The 14,642-nt window shown below is 37.7% G+C and overlaps 1 protein-coding gene across 1 annotated transcript in view; it reads left to right on the top strand.

Moving 5' to 3' along the window:
* The window catches only part of SCLT1 (sodium channel and clathrin linker 1), a 203,976-nt gene extending 194,579 nt beyond the window's left edge, over window positions 1-9,397 (top strand). The window contains exons 19-21 of the mRNA XM_029941012.1: window positions 1,485-1,563; window positions 5,326-5,421; window positions 9,102-9,397. Of these exons, the coding sequence (XP_029796872.1) occupies window positions 1,485-1,563; window positions 5,326-5,421; window positions 9,102-9,164 (238 nt within the window). The 3' untranslated portion in view covers window positions 9,165-9,397. The remainder of the gene's footprint in view (window positions 1-1,484; window positions 1,564-5,325; window positions 5,422-9,101) is intronic.
* The last annotated feature ends 5,245 nt before the right edge of the window (window positions 9,398-14,642 follow it).

A 14,642-nucleotide genomic window follows, 5' to 3' on the forward strand; every position in this document is an offset into this window, starting at 1 on the left:
CTGACGAATGGATCAAGAAGATGTGGTATATATACACAATGGAGTATTACATGGCAATGAGAAAGTATGAAATCTGGCCATTTGTAGGAAAGTGGATGGACCTTGAAGGTGTCATGCTAAGCAAAATAAGTCAGGCAGAGAAGGACAGAAACCATATGTTTGCACTCATAGGTCTAACAGGAGAACAGGAGAAACCTAATGGAGGACCAGGGGGAGGGGAAAGGGGAAAGAGAGTTGAGGGGAGAGAGGGATGCAAAACCTGAGAGACTATTGAATACTGAAAACGAACTGAGAGTTGAAGGGAAGGGGGAGGGGGGGAAAGGAGGTGGTGGTGATGGAGGAGGGCACTTGTGGGGAAGAGCACTGGGTGTTGTATGGAAACCAATTTGACAATAAACTATTTAAAAAAGAAAGAAAGAAAGAAAATACCTTTGGCCAAAAGCAAAATAATGCTTACATGTTGCATTAAAAAAAAGAAAAGAAAACCAGCACTGTGCATAGGATAAATCCAGCTATTAAAGCATAAAGGATATGAATGTATAAAATATTGCACTTATACAACCAAAACATAAGTACCAATCCTGAATATATTACACTGAAATGATGTTGAAGTGATTAACAGTACGTTAAATTTCCAAGAACTGAACTCCTCCAAGAAGTACTGTAGATGAACCTTGAAAATGCATACTGTGGGGCGCCTGGGTGGCTCAGTCGGTTAAGCCTCCAGTTTCGGCTCAGGTCAGATCTCACGTTCGTGGGTTCGAGCCCCGCATCAGGCTCTGTGCTAACAGCTAGCTCAGAGCCTGGAGCCTGCTTCCAGTTCTGTGTCTCCTTCTCTCTCTGCCCCTCCCCCTCTCATGCTTTCTCTCTGTATTGAAAATAAATAAAACATTAAAAAAATTTTTTAAAAAATGCATACTGTAGCTGAGAATCATGATAGCTTATGAGATTTTACAATGACAGATGCTATATCTGTTTGAGATTTTACAGTAACGTACTATATTTGTTTAATATGAGATTTTATAATAACAAATACTATATCTGTTTAATGTGAATATATGTTCATTTTAATACCGCCAGAGAAAAACATTGAAGACTTTGAGAAAAACATTGAGCACTTTTCGAATAGATGTCTGGGGTTTTCTCTGCTTTTTGTGCTAAAATATACATAAAACTTAACATTTTAACATTTTTTTAGTTGCAGTAAAATACACATAAAATTTACCATCTTGGTTATTTTTAGGTGTACAGTTTAGTAGTGTCCAGTGTATTCACATTGTTGTATAGCCAGTCTCCAAAATATATGTGCATTTTATAAAGTAATGAGTTCTATAAAATATAGTCTATTAATAAGAGACTTTATTTTGCACATAAGAAGATATTTCTGTTCAAAATATGAATATATATCACTGAAAAATCTATTTTCAATTTTTGGACAATTATATTAATGGCTTTGGTCGGGGGGGATGTCTCTTGATTAATAGGAGCGAGCTGAGTCGACAGAAACTTCATACCCAAGAGCTGCTTTCTCAGCTGGAAATGGCAAATGAAAAGGTAGCTGAGGTAAGATAATGACTCTCCAGGGAAGTCCTTTCTGCTGCAGCTTGATACACATGTTAGAGAATTTTACCTGAGCCAACTCCAGATTAATTCTCTACTTGGAAATGACCATACAGATGTGAGTATTCCTTGTAGAGAAATGATCCATAACCCTAACAGTCCACATTTTATAATGTGAATAAAAGCACTGAAAGTCAGTGACTCATCATATGTAAATGACAAAAGGTAGAGGTCTTATTTCAGTTTCACCAGTATAACTTGTGCAGTGTTGGAGGAAATGTGTTAAGATCCCCTTCATTTCTAAGCATGTCTGAGATTATATTTTTTAGCCCATTCCTCTTATTTTGTTTTAATACAACACAGAAGATATGTGGAAATTACTGTTGCCTACTAGAATACATTAAAATACTCCATTAGATTAATGCTTTAGTTATTTCTTTTAGACATCTGTTTTTCAAAGAGAGAGGGCATGAACAAGGGAGGAACAGAAAGAAAGGAGACACAGAATCCAAAGCAGGCTCCAGGCTGAGCTGTCAGCACAGAGCCCAATGCAGGGCTCAGATTCATGAACCATGAGATCATGACCTGAGCCAAAGTTGGACACTTAACCACCTGAACCACCCAAGCACCCTGAAATTAACACTTTAGAACTAAACGCAGCAAAAGCTCATCATTTTTCTCTTTGAGTCTTTAAAAAAAGTTAACAATTTTAGATTATGATTAGAGCCTTCTAGAACTCTAGTTCTTCATTTGATGTTCTAATGTTGATTGTATTTGTTGGAATTTCATTAATAGGCTATTATGGTCCGCGAATTTTTGTGGCCATCTATAAAAGCCACAGTGAAATAATTACTGTCAAGTTTCAAAACATTATAAATTGATATGAGCCATTTACAAAACAAACAATAGCCATCAAAATACTTATTATAGTTTTTACTTCCAGGAATCTGTACTTAAGGAAATTATTTAAAATATGAAAAAAATTAAATGCAGATATTCAGCATAGTAATATTAATAATATTAGATGATCAAAAGCAACCAAAATGATCAGTTGAAAAAGAACAGTTGCGTATATTATGACTTACCTAATCTGGACTGTGCCTTAACCATGGGAAAATGCACAGTATATGTAGTCTGATGATTCCATGAAAATGATTATTATAGATGATGGGATTTTTCCCCCAAGTTTTCTCTAGTGTTAATGATATGCCTTTTAAATGTAAGACTATATATTTAAATATCTTGGTAAATTGAAATGGCCAATATGGTTCTCTTAATAAAATTCAATTTTGCTTTTGGGCACAATAAAACATATAACCTCATTTTAGAAGTATATTGTATTCAGTATTTTTATTACTAGGCATGACAGTCACTGTTGTCACTTACCTATTTGGACCTGGGTACTGTGTAGTTCTTCATAGAAAATGTGTTTTTCTTACTATTCCTGATTAGACTGGTATTATTCTCTCAGTTCAGTAAGGTGCCAGAAAACTGCATAACAATTCTTGTTGTACAAAACTTTTTCAGGTTAGTATGTATGGAGAGCACTAGTACTTTTTTTTAATTGATAGTTTCTTTGAACTTGTCTTCCTGGCAGCATATTATGACAGACTTATATTCATGATGTCCATATAGTTTCCTGAGGCAGCTCTAACAAATATTAAAAACTTGATGGTTTATGTTTTTTATTTTTTTTAAAGACAGAGAGAGACAGTGCAAGCAAGGGAGGGTCAGAGAGAGAGGGAGACACAGAATCTGAAGACAGGCTCCAGGTTCTGAGCTAGCTGTCAGCACAGAGCCTGACACAGGGCTCAAACCCACGAACTGTGAGATCATGACCTGAGCCGAAGCTGGATGCTCAACCGACTGAGCCACCCAGGCACTCCTCAAACTTGATCATTTAAACAACAGAAATTTATTGTCTCACAATTCTGAAGACCAGAAGTCCAAAATCAAGAAGTCAACGGCGGGGGGGTGGGGAGGTTCTGGTTCCCTCTGAGGGAGAATCTGCTCCATGATTCTCGCCTACCTTCTGGGGGCTTCTGGCATTGCTTGGCTTGTAGATGGTATTCTCCCTGTGTCTTCCTGTTGTCTTCCCTTTATACATGTCAGTGTCAGGGCGCCTGGGTGGCTCAGTCGGTTAAGCGTACTTCAGCTCAGGTCAGGATCTCATGGTTTGTGGGTTCAAGCCCCGCATCAGGTTCTGTGCTTACAGCTCAGAGCCTGGAAACTGCTTCGGATTCTGTGTTTCTCTCTCTCTCTCTGCACCTCCCTCATTCATGCTCTGTTTTTTTCTCAATAATAAAGAAACATAAAAAAAGAATTAAAAAGAAATATATATATGTATATATATATTTATATACATGTCAGTGTCTCTGTACAAATTTCCCCTTTTTATGAAGATAATCTCATACTGGATTAGGCTCCACCATAAAAATCTCACCTTGGGGTGCGTGGGTGCCTCAGTCAGTTGAGCAGCCAACTTCAGCTCAGGTCATGATCTCATAGTCTGTGAGTTCAAGCCCTGCATCAGGCTCTATGTGGACAGCTCAGAGCCAGAGGCCTTCATTGGATTCTGTGTCTCCTTCTCTCTCTGCCCTTCCCTCACTCACTCTGTCTCTCTCTCTCAAAAATTAATAAACATTAAAAAAAATTTTTTAATCTCACCTTAATCATCAGCAAAGATCCTATTTTTTTAATTTATTTATTTTGAGAGAGAGCATGCATGTGAGCAGGGGAGGGGCAGAGGGAGACGGAGAGGGAGAGAGCCCCAAGCAGGTTCCGTGCTCAGTGTGGAACTTCACATGGGACTCGGTCTCAAAGCTGTGAGATCATGACCTGAGCCAAAATTAAGAGTTGGATGCTTAACCAACTGAGCTATACCCATTCCTTGAATAAAATTGAGCTTTAAAAATGGCAATGTCATATGGGGTTCCTGGGTGGCTCAGTCAGTTAAACGTTGGATTTCAGCTCAGCTCATAATCTCACAATTCATGAATTTGAGCCCCATGTCAGACTCTGCTGACAGCTCAGAATCTGGAGCCTGCTTTGGATTCTGTGTCTCCCTCTCTCTCTCTGTACCTCCCCTGCTCGAGCTCTCTTACTCTGTCTGTCTCTCTCTCTCTCTCAAAAACAAACATTTTTTAAAAAATGTAAAATAAAAGAATGGCAATGTCCTACTTTCTCTAGAAGATGGATATAGCATATTAGTTACTATTTTTTAATTTTGTTTTGAGAGACAGTATGAATGGGGAAAGGGCAGAGAGAAGGGGAGAGAGAGAATCCCAAGCAGGCTCTGTACTGTCAGCACAGAGCCCAACAAGGGCTTGAACCCACAAAACCGCAAGATTATAACCTGATCCTGAACTAAGAGTCAGAGGCTTGACTGACTGAGCCACCCCAGTGGCCCTGTAGCACAGGAGTCCTAAGTGCACCAGCACACAGCACTGCACCGGCTAAGAATGAGGCAGAAGTACACATTCTCACAACTCATCCCGTCCTACCGAAGTTCTGGTTCTCTCAAGGTTAATATCAAATATTGAAAGTCTGGTTCTTAACCTCTGATTCACTTTGTTTGGTGGCATGGAGAGGGGGAAGAGAACAATTTAGTCAAAATATAATTTGAAAAAGGGTTAATGTGGAGATCTGTCTTTGCATTTTACAAGGGGTAAAATGATATTCAGATATTTTATTGATTATTCCACAAAACCTTTCCATGTCATATATGGATGTCTAACTTGTTTGCTTTATATTTCTCCTTTATAGAATGAAAAACTAATTCTAGAGCATCAGGAGAAAGCCAGCAGGCTCCAGAGGCGTCTGAGTGCGGCGGAGCAGAGGGCGGCTTTGGCCTCCCAGCAGGTAGAGCGCGTCTCGTTACCCCTGGACAGTAAAGAGTCTGAGCAGACCAAAGATAAGTTCCTCCCAAGCTCCCAGAGAAATAGTAGTTTTATTTTTACTTGATTAAACTGTTTAAAATTAGTCTTTTTAATGTTTGAGATTGAAATAGTAAACTTTAACAGCAGAAATAAACATGATCTCCTAAATTGACACCAAAATCTAGACCTCTGCTGCCTGGTATGGTAGCCACTAGGCATAAGCAGCTGTTTCAATTTTAATTAATTACTAAAATTAAGTAAATTAACAATTTGAAAACCTCATTAACACTGGCTGGGTTTCAAATGCTCCTGTGTAACTATGGTTCTCAAATTGGACAGCATAAATAGAATTCTGTGATCACAAAAAGTTATCTTGGACAGCACTGCTCTAGAATTTTATTCTGTCTAGGCATGTATCACTGACAGTTTTGGAAGTAGAAAACATTGCTTTGAATGTAATTCTTCAAATTGCACTTTGTTTTTGTTGTAGGTTTTAAATGGAAAATTTTACTTGTCCTATAGGTTACCTTCATTTAATGCACATTTGTATATAACCATATAAATCTAAAACACTATATACAAGTTGTCCATTGGGAAATAGAGTAGAAAATGCAGAATATAAATAAAATACTAAGGGATAATTAGTCATAATATAGGCACATCATTTAAAGGAAATGCGCCATTTGTTCTAAATGTGAGATCACTTAGTAGTTATAAGGACAGGCTGGAAATGGTTTAGATAGCTACATGGATGGATGGAGGTAGGCAGAGAAACTAAGTTACTACTGATTAATTACATTTGATTTTAAATGCTGTTTCAATCAAAATATTACATACAGATATTATATCATTTCATACATAGTAAAGCAGCTCTAAATACTGAGCTGTGATACTTGTAGATTTTTAAAATCTGCTGCTGATTTGAATACAGCATGGCACTTAGAGAAAATGCATTAATTTGCCCTTCTGTTTCCCCCCTTTGAGAGTAATCAGAGTTTTACCAAGTAAACTTCTTATGAACTTATGAATTAATGGAGTAAGTAAATAATTATTCAAGAAAACATTGTTTTGGGTGTCCTGGGCAGTAATTTAAGAGCAGGTGTTTTGGCAAATAGCCTGGTGCCATTAAGTGGCCATGTGATTTGGGGCAATTTCAACCCTTCTAAGCCTCCATTTCTTCATGTTTGATGTAGCATAATAACCCCTCCCTTAGAGTTATTGAAACATCAAAAGGATTAACACAGATAAGCACTTAGTGTAATCATTAAGTGGTTAGTAAGTAGTTTTATAAGAAATTAAATTTCTATATCACAATCCTTAAATCTTCAAGTTTACCATTTTTAAAGAATATGGTAAAGAAAATGTCTACTTAAAATGCACTACCGTAAGTTCTGTAGTAAAGAGAGTACAGTTACAGAACCTTAACTGGATAATCCACTTGGGAGCTAGTTTAGTCTGCCTCCCTCCTGACAGAATTAAACCCAAAGAGCACAACATCGGCTTTTCTTCTGTGATTTAAACTCTCTAATGACAAACATTTTGCCATTCTCTTTGTGAGATTTTTTTAATGTTATGTCAGTAAGCACTTTACAGGTTTTTCCTTAAGCTTTTCTCCTTTCATCCCATTTTTATTTGAAGATGAAAAGTAATCACTGAGCATTTTTCCCATCCACAGAAAGGAATTTATACCCTGGAATTAATTTTTATTCTATTTTAAATGAGTCCAAGTTACCAACTTCCTTTATTTAGACATATATTAGCTTTTATCTTTGCTTTCTCTGGATTCTTTCGAATTTTCCCATTTTCTCCTAAAAACTGGAAACTGCTATTAGTAAGAGTATCCTGCTAAGGGCCTGGTACTTAATGAAAGAAAGGAGTCAGGGGCACCTGGGTGGCTCAGTCAGTTGGGCTTCCGGCTTCAGCTCAGGTCGTGATATCACGGTTTGTGGGTTCGAGCCCCGCGTAGGACTCTGTGCTGACAGCTCAGAGCCTGGAGCCTGCTTCAGCTTTTGTATCTCCCTCTCTCTCTGACCCTCCCCTGCTCATGCTCTCTCTCTCTGTCTCTCAAAAAAAAAAAAAAAACATAAAAAAATTTTAAAGAAAGAAAGGAGTCAAAGAGTTATCATTTCCTCTACTGTGGAAATAATACACATACTCACCAGGCAGCCCAGCATCACGCACAAACCCTGCCTTGTACTGAGCCCTCTGTGTTCTAAATGTGCTATTCCGACTAACTTTCTGTACATTCTTCATATTTGGACTGTGGTGACGTGTTCTAAGTGTATGAGTCTAAACTACTCAATGCCCTACTGTGTTCTGTTGACAGTTAAATCAGCTTGGTGAAGCCTTTCTAAGCAAGAACACAAAATCTAAAAACTGTGGGAAAAAAATGTGAACATGTAAAATTTCAGATATCTGCATATTAAAAAGCCATAAAGTCAATGAAAAACTGAGAAAAGATCTGCAATACATGTGACAAAAGCATATCTTTAATATATATAAAGAGTGGCCAAGTCAACAAAAATGGACAACAGAATAGACAAAAAATATTTGCAGAAAAGGGAGGACAGATGGCTTTTAAACATCTAAGAAGATACTCATCCTCACTGATAAAACAAATACAAGATTAAAGCATAATCACATACCGGTTTTCCCCATTTCATGATCAGGTCAGATCATGAAGCTTGACGATACACTAGGCGGACATTTCCATGCATCACTGATGCAAACATGTACCAGTGCAGTCTGCCGTATCTCTCAAAAACTGTCATGTACAAGACCTGGGACCCGGTTCTACGAGTTTATTCTGCCTGTGGTGTGCACTGGAACCTGGGCAAGTCTGCAAGGAAACATGTAAAAATAGTAATTGCAACATTGCCTATAATTTTAAAGGTCCAAAGCCATCTAAATGGCTATCAATAGAAAACAAGGTAAATTATAGAGTATCCATCCGGGGAAATGTTTGCCACTGTGAAGAAGAATGAAGTAGGTCCCACATGGAGCTACTTGTGAGGTAGATCACTCAGAAGGAAAAAACAAAGATGAAAAGTGTATATAGTCCTTTATCATGTTTAAATAAGTGGGCATGAGGAAATCCATCCATCTGTTCTCACTTAGAGTGTATTTCTAGAAACAGAAAATGGAAGTCGTGGTTGTATCTGGTGAGCGGGCTACAGGATGAAGGACGGCAGTGCATATAATCTTGTGTACTGTTGGGCGTCTTTCTGTGTGTATACAGTGTCAACTCCGAGTGATTTTTAAAGACTGTTTTCCTATTAGACCTTTCTCACTATGATTTATGATCCTCTTATTACCAGCCTTGGGTTATACTGGCTCACAGTTCGTATTTTACCCACTTTTCTAGTTAACTTTTATCTAGATATTTTTGACCCATCTGTGAAATATGTCTTGGAATTCTAAGTACTGTATATCACTCGGAGCTATGGAATGTTGTATTTGACATGCATATCTCTAGTGTAATACAGGTATTTTAAAAAGACTCAAGAGTAAAATAGAAAGGAACACAAACAATGATCTCTTCCAGGAGCCCTTCCAGTCAGATTATTTGCAATAATTGTAAGTTGTGATACATTATACTTTGTATTAGTGTAAGACTTTCCATAGAAAAAGTATCTACTTACTGATTGTCTATTTTAATTGCAGCTCAGTGTGATTACAGTGCAGAGAAGAAAAGCAGCCTCCATGATGAATCTGGAAAATATTTAAAAATATTCATAGTTCACTCACAGAACTTTAGAATTGGGAAAGCTGTTGGACTAGAAGTGTATTGAAATGGTAAAATCCTGCAGAGAATGGTTAAGGCTTGTGTTGTTTTGCATAAGCATTTTCCATTCTGTTTCGAGGGTTATGGAGAACAGAACAGTGACAGCTTCCTGTAAGTAAAGAAAATATAACCCTGTATTGAGCTTCAGTGGAGAATAAAGCCAGCTGAGAAGAACTCACTGCCTTCATCAATGTGTCTTTTAATTCCCCCTTTCTTCCTTTTGGAAGAGCATAGTAATTCTTAAACTACACTAATCATGAGAAAGACAATGCTAGAATTTTAATATTTCAGGTTCCATGATTGGAAAATTCTACATCTAATTGTTACTTTTTTAAGTTCCCAAATACCCATTTTATTATAAACTCATAAATGTAATAAATTATGCACTTTCTAAAATGATGCTGTCATGTATTTTAATGTATAATTGTAGTGATTCATTTTTAATTTACACAATTTCCAGTATTTGCCAAATATCGATATTTAAGAATTTGGGGGATTTTTTCTTTGTTTTGCTGTCACTCAAAGCAGGACTAACCATAAATTCTGCAAACGCATCGGCACTGAACTGTTGCAGTCTGGATGCTCTTCATAGATCCATGTAGTTAGCAATTCTCTGCTCCTAGTTTGAACTTGGCACACCCCGCTCTCTGGTGACTACAGCACGAGTTTGCATCTGGTTAACAAGTTAGGGACTGCTGCAGTGGTCTAGATAAAGAATAAGGAATTGAGTTTGAAGTGGCGTGAAAACATGCATGTGTAAATATGATGCAGTCAGAAGCTTAAGACTGGCGCTGACACAGAAATGGGGTCTTTGGCGTCGGGCTGAGTTGGAAGCCGTGGAGTAGGGAGCCTGCCGTGGGGCTCCGTGACGAGGCCGACGCCCTCTTCCCAAGTCTGATGGTTCCGTCAGCGTGTCGTGCTTCTCCCCACAGGACCTCCGTGTATACGCCGCCATCCGCACGTTCTTCAGACCACTGCTCAGACAGCCCTGCCTCAGTGCCTTCCCGCCTCCAGACTAGACTAGGTCCCCTTGTACTTCTCGTAAGAATGTGCTGTATTTTCTGACTCATAGCACTTGGGAAAATTTGAAATTAACTTTTTGAAATTTTTTCTTCAGTGGCCTCCTCAACAGTTTGCAAACTCCTTGGGAGCAGGATTCGTGTCTGCCCCCCTTCATTGTTGTAGCCTTACTCTTGGCATAGATTCCGGCACATGGGAGGTGCTCAGTAACTGTTCAAAATCTGAAAAATAATTTTTAAGGACAGGACCTTAGAAGATGTCTTCATTTGTTGAATGAGCTCAGGGAGAATTGTCATTGAAGGAGACTGAGTGGGATCAGTGAGAGGCTGGAACCAAGAGAATGCAGGATGATTCTCTAGAGAAAACTAAAGGCAGGTGGGACTGAAGGCGGGACAAGTGGTTGCTAGTGTCAAATTCAGCAACAAGATGAAATAATACAAATACGATAGTTAAATGATTAAGGCACTTAGCTTTCATGTCCTAAGAATTTTTCATTTGATTCTCTAATGTGAATTCCTTGCCATGTCACTCACAGACTAATTTCCATGTAATATGTTCAGTCATGTTTATAGAATATAAAATTTATTTTTAAAAACTTTTAATTAGAGAAGCTGTTAGAATTACACAAAAAAGATGAGACTGGAGGAAGCACTTCAGAAATGAACATTATAGACAAATGGAATATAATTTTCCTTTCTCAAAAAGAAAATCGAACTTCCCAGACTCATTTCTTCAAGGTAGATCTTCCAGTGTAACCACTTTCTCCAGCCTTTGGCCACAGGCACCCACTCTTTACCCTTCAATACTGAGAACCCGATCTCCAGTTAGAGCGCCTTCTTGAATACTTAGATATTCTCCAAGGGTGGGCTACTAATAAGCAGACAATAGGCCTTCTTACCTCCGCTGACTTTGAAAAGACTTTAGCTTTGTTGACCAACAGAACTGAACATGTGTGGTTATTTCAGAGAAGTCTGTTAGCTAATGATTTCAATGAAAAAAACGTAGCGTAATGTTTGACATTTCTCATATTGGTCAGTCTTGCCGTCATTTACAGAGACAGGATCATTTTTCTGAACTGTATTTTAGGAGACAGGGGACATGAATAGGAAAAGAGTGAAAAGAAATGATGTAAATCTGAAATTAAGGACAACACAGCTAGTTCATTTTATTTATTCATGTTTCTTTATTTGGGTCTCCCTGAGGAAGAAAAGAGATATGATTACCTCTTCTTCCTTTTGTATACAAATATGCAAATTGAGGCAGCCATCAATCTTCTAATTTCTCCTTTGGTGTGAGCGCTGTAACCACCCCAAATATGGGAGAACATTAGCAACAATTCAGCCGTTTGTTTATTCAGCAAATATGAATATTTCATAGCGGCACAGTCTGCCAAGCCAACTCTCAGACAAATCAAGGAAGAATGAAAAAATACTTTAAACATGTTAGTATAAATTCTGTTCTTTAACCATAATGTATTTCACTAGTTTTTCCAAAATAGCAAATCTGGAGCAGGCTTTTTTATAAACATTTTAATCAAAAATAATGATTGTTTTTTTAGTTTATTTAAAAATGCATATATACATGTAGATACATGCAGTACCCCACAGTGATGTACGAAATCTGTCCCTCACCAGCCCTCAAAACTTGTACAAATATGTGCCTTTGGGGCAGTGTTAACAATCTTAGTATTTATATAGAAACTAAACAAACATGTATATACTTAAATAACAAAAATCATAGGATGGGAAGGCATCTTTCTTTACAACACGGGCACGCACCCAGCTCCCAAGAAAACAATCTACACTAAGTAGGTGGTTTCTGCAGCCCCGGGGTTCACCACAAAACGGGCACACGTGCCCGCGTTCCCGTAGGCCCTCCCATGCGCTGGCTCTAACACCACTCGTTTCTTCCACTCAAGGACATTGGAATGTAAGCATGTGAGAATAACACTGCGGAGCTAACTTTGAATCTTCTCTAGTCTCTTTCTAAATATACATGCTTAAAGTTCACTACTGTATTTTTAGAGGACAAATTACTGCTGTTACCCTCCCCCACTGTCTAAACGCACTAGAACTGGAGGGGGGGGTACTCTCTCGAGATGGCCCAGTCTACTTTCCAACAGTTTGACCATTAGAAGGTTCTTCCGTACATCGAACTGAAATGTGTCTTCCTGCCTTAGTTCTGCCTTGTGCAACAGAGTAAGTCTAAACCATCTTACAAGTGGCAGGTCTTTAGCCTTTTGAAAATAATCTTCATGTTCTGCCTGCAAGTAAGTAAACATCCCCATTTCCTCAAAGGATTTGGTTTTGAGTACTTTTGCCAGCTACTCGTCTCAAAATGCTCTGATTTTCACATATATTTCTTCATTCATTCAATAAATATTTATTCAGCACCTACTTTACACCAGGCATACTTGGGATGTATCAGTCTTATGCCCAGAACCAAAAATTATAGTCAAGGTTACAATTCCCTCGTTCTGGATCATGACAGAGAGGTGGGGAGAGGGGAAGTGATACCTACGAAGTTTGGGGAAGACCATGTTGTTAGAACCTCCAGGAGACGGATTGTCATTCAAACCACATACTCCTCCCCTCTTCCCAGCCCCAAAAATAGTCTGACATAGTCTCTTATGGAAACATAAGAGTTATTTAGTTAGTGATTCTTGGATATGTACATATAATTTCTCAGTATTTATAATGAGGGAAAAAATTATTCTAGAATGTGTACTTTCATTACTATCACTTAAAATCATGTTAGCTTTTTGGGAATTTAAATTTTAGTGTTGAAGATATTGGGCATATTGTTGACTACAATCTTCAAGTCTTTTTTTCAAAGGTTTTCTAGCTAAGCCAAATCGTTGCCCCAGAAGCCAGACTGGTCATTCATCCCTTTTAAATCTTACTATGTCATGACAGTGTGCTGAGGTCATTTTGGCTCCAATTCTGTCATCCACGGTTTGTTACTTACAAGCATAGGGACCATGTCTGCTTTATTTTTAGTGCTATGTTTCTTGTACCCATGACAACTTTTTATTTACAATGATGCCATCTATAGGTTTGGTAAACATACCACCCATATTTTGATGAAAATCATGAAAAAAAAAAACTAGACAGGTATGAGTGCAGTTGGTCTCTTAGAACACACCAGCTACCAGCTCCCACAACGGAGAATCAGTCAGGTTCCACGGGGGTTGGTTATTCACCCTGTTTTTAATCTGGCCCTTTGCTGCTGCTTCACCATCACAGAAACATCAAGAAATACCCAGCCTTCTGTCCAGAGAAAGTTTGTTTATGCTACAACTGTCATACTTCCCAGACCTCCTCTAGTAATCCTGACCAAGAAGAAAATTTATTCCGATATATTCCTTGTTAGTAAATCCATGTAGCTGCCTACTAATCATGATTTTTTTTAATGTTTATTTAAAACCCTTGAAGCCTTTAATACAGCATCATGGGATTTTTTGTTCAATATTTTCATCCTGTTTTCAAAGAATATAACAAATCAGAGCAAAATATGTATAGAAAGCCTATTAGCACTAAGATTTATTTGTAAAGATTAAAAATGTGATACTAGCATCTCCTTTCATATAAATGATAGGGGGATAAAAACAAATGAGAAAAGTTATGTTTCTACAAATCATCATCTCATCTGTATGAATAATGTCTATTTATGGAGCACCTATCATATATAAGACATTGTGCTGGCATTTTACATTTATTACCTTATGTAATTCAGCAGACTTGCTAGTTAGGTATTATTCCCTTTCCAGAGGTATCATAAAAGTTAAGCAACTTGCTTCCACTAGTCCCAAGTACTCAGTGAGTAAATCCTTTTCAAACATCACGTTTTAAAATATCATACTTGTTTTGACACAGAAAATCATATAACATGCCATCAACTACTTTATAATTGCTAAACAATTTAACATATTCATCATTTTTTGGTAGATAAACACTTGTTTGGTGAAATGCTTATCACCCATTTAAGAAAAGCAAAAACCTTCAAAAGAGGGTAGCTCACTAATTAAGCTAACTTCCCTTGCTTAGATATCTATTTTCCACTGAAGTTACTGGACTTTATAGCCAGTTTCAAGTTTTTAAAAAAATGACCAAATCCCACTGGATGTGAAGGTGCTTTTCCTAAGAAGTTTTCTATATAATGCACGTAATTTGACAATCTCTTTTGACTGTTTCCAGATTTCTTTAATGAATGGTAACAATTTCACCCAAAAAAAGTGTCCTGTCTACCAAATATCTACCAAAAAAATCATAAATATGTTAAATTGTGTTTAGCAATTGTAAAGTGGCTGATACAGTATTACATGATTTTCTGTGTCAAAACGAGCATGGGATTTTGTTTTAAGTTTGTTTATTTTGAGAAAGAGAGATGGTGGGGCGGGG

Source organism: Suricata suricatta, chromosome 1 (genome assembly GCF_006229205.1).
Source record: "Suricata suricatta isolate VVHF042 chromosome 1, meerkat_22Aug2017_6uvM2_HiC, whole genome shotgun sequence".
NCBI lineage: Eukaryota > Metazoa > Chordata > Mammalia > Carnivora > Herpestidae > Suricata > Suricata suricatta.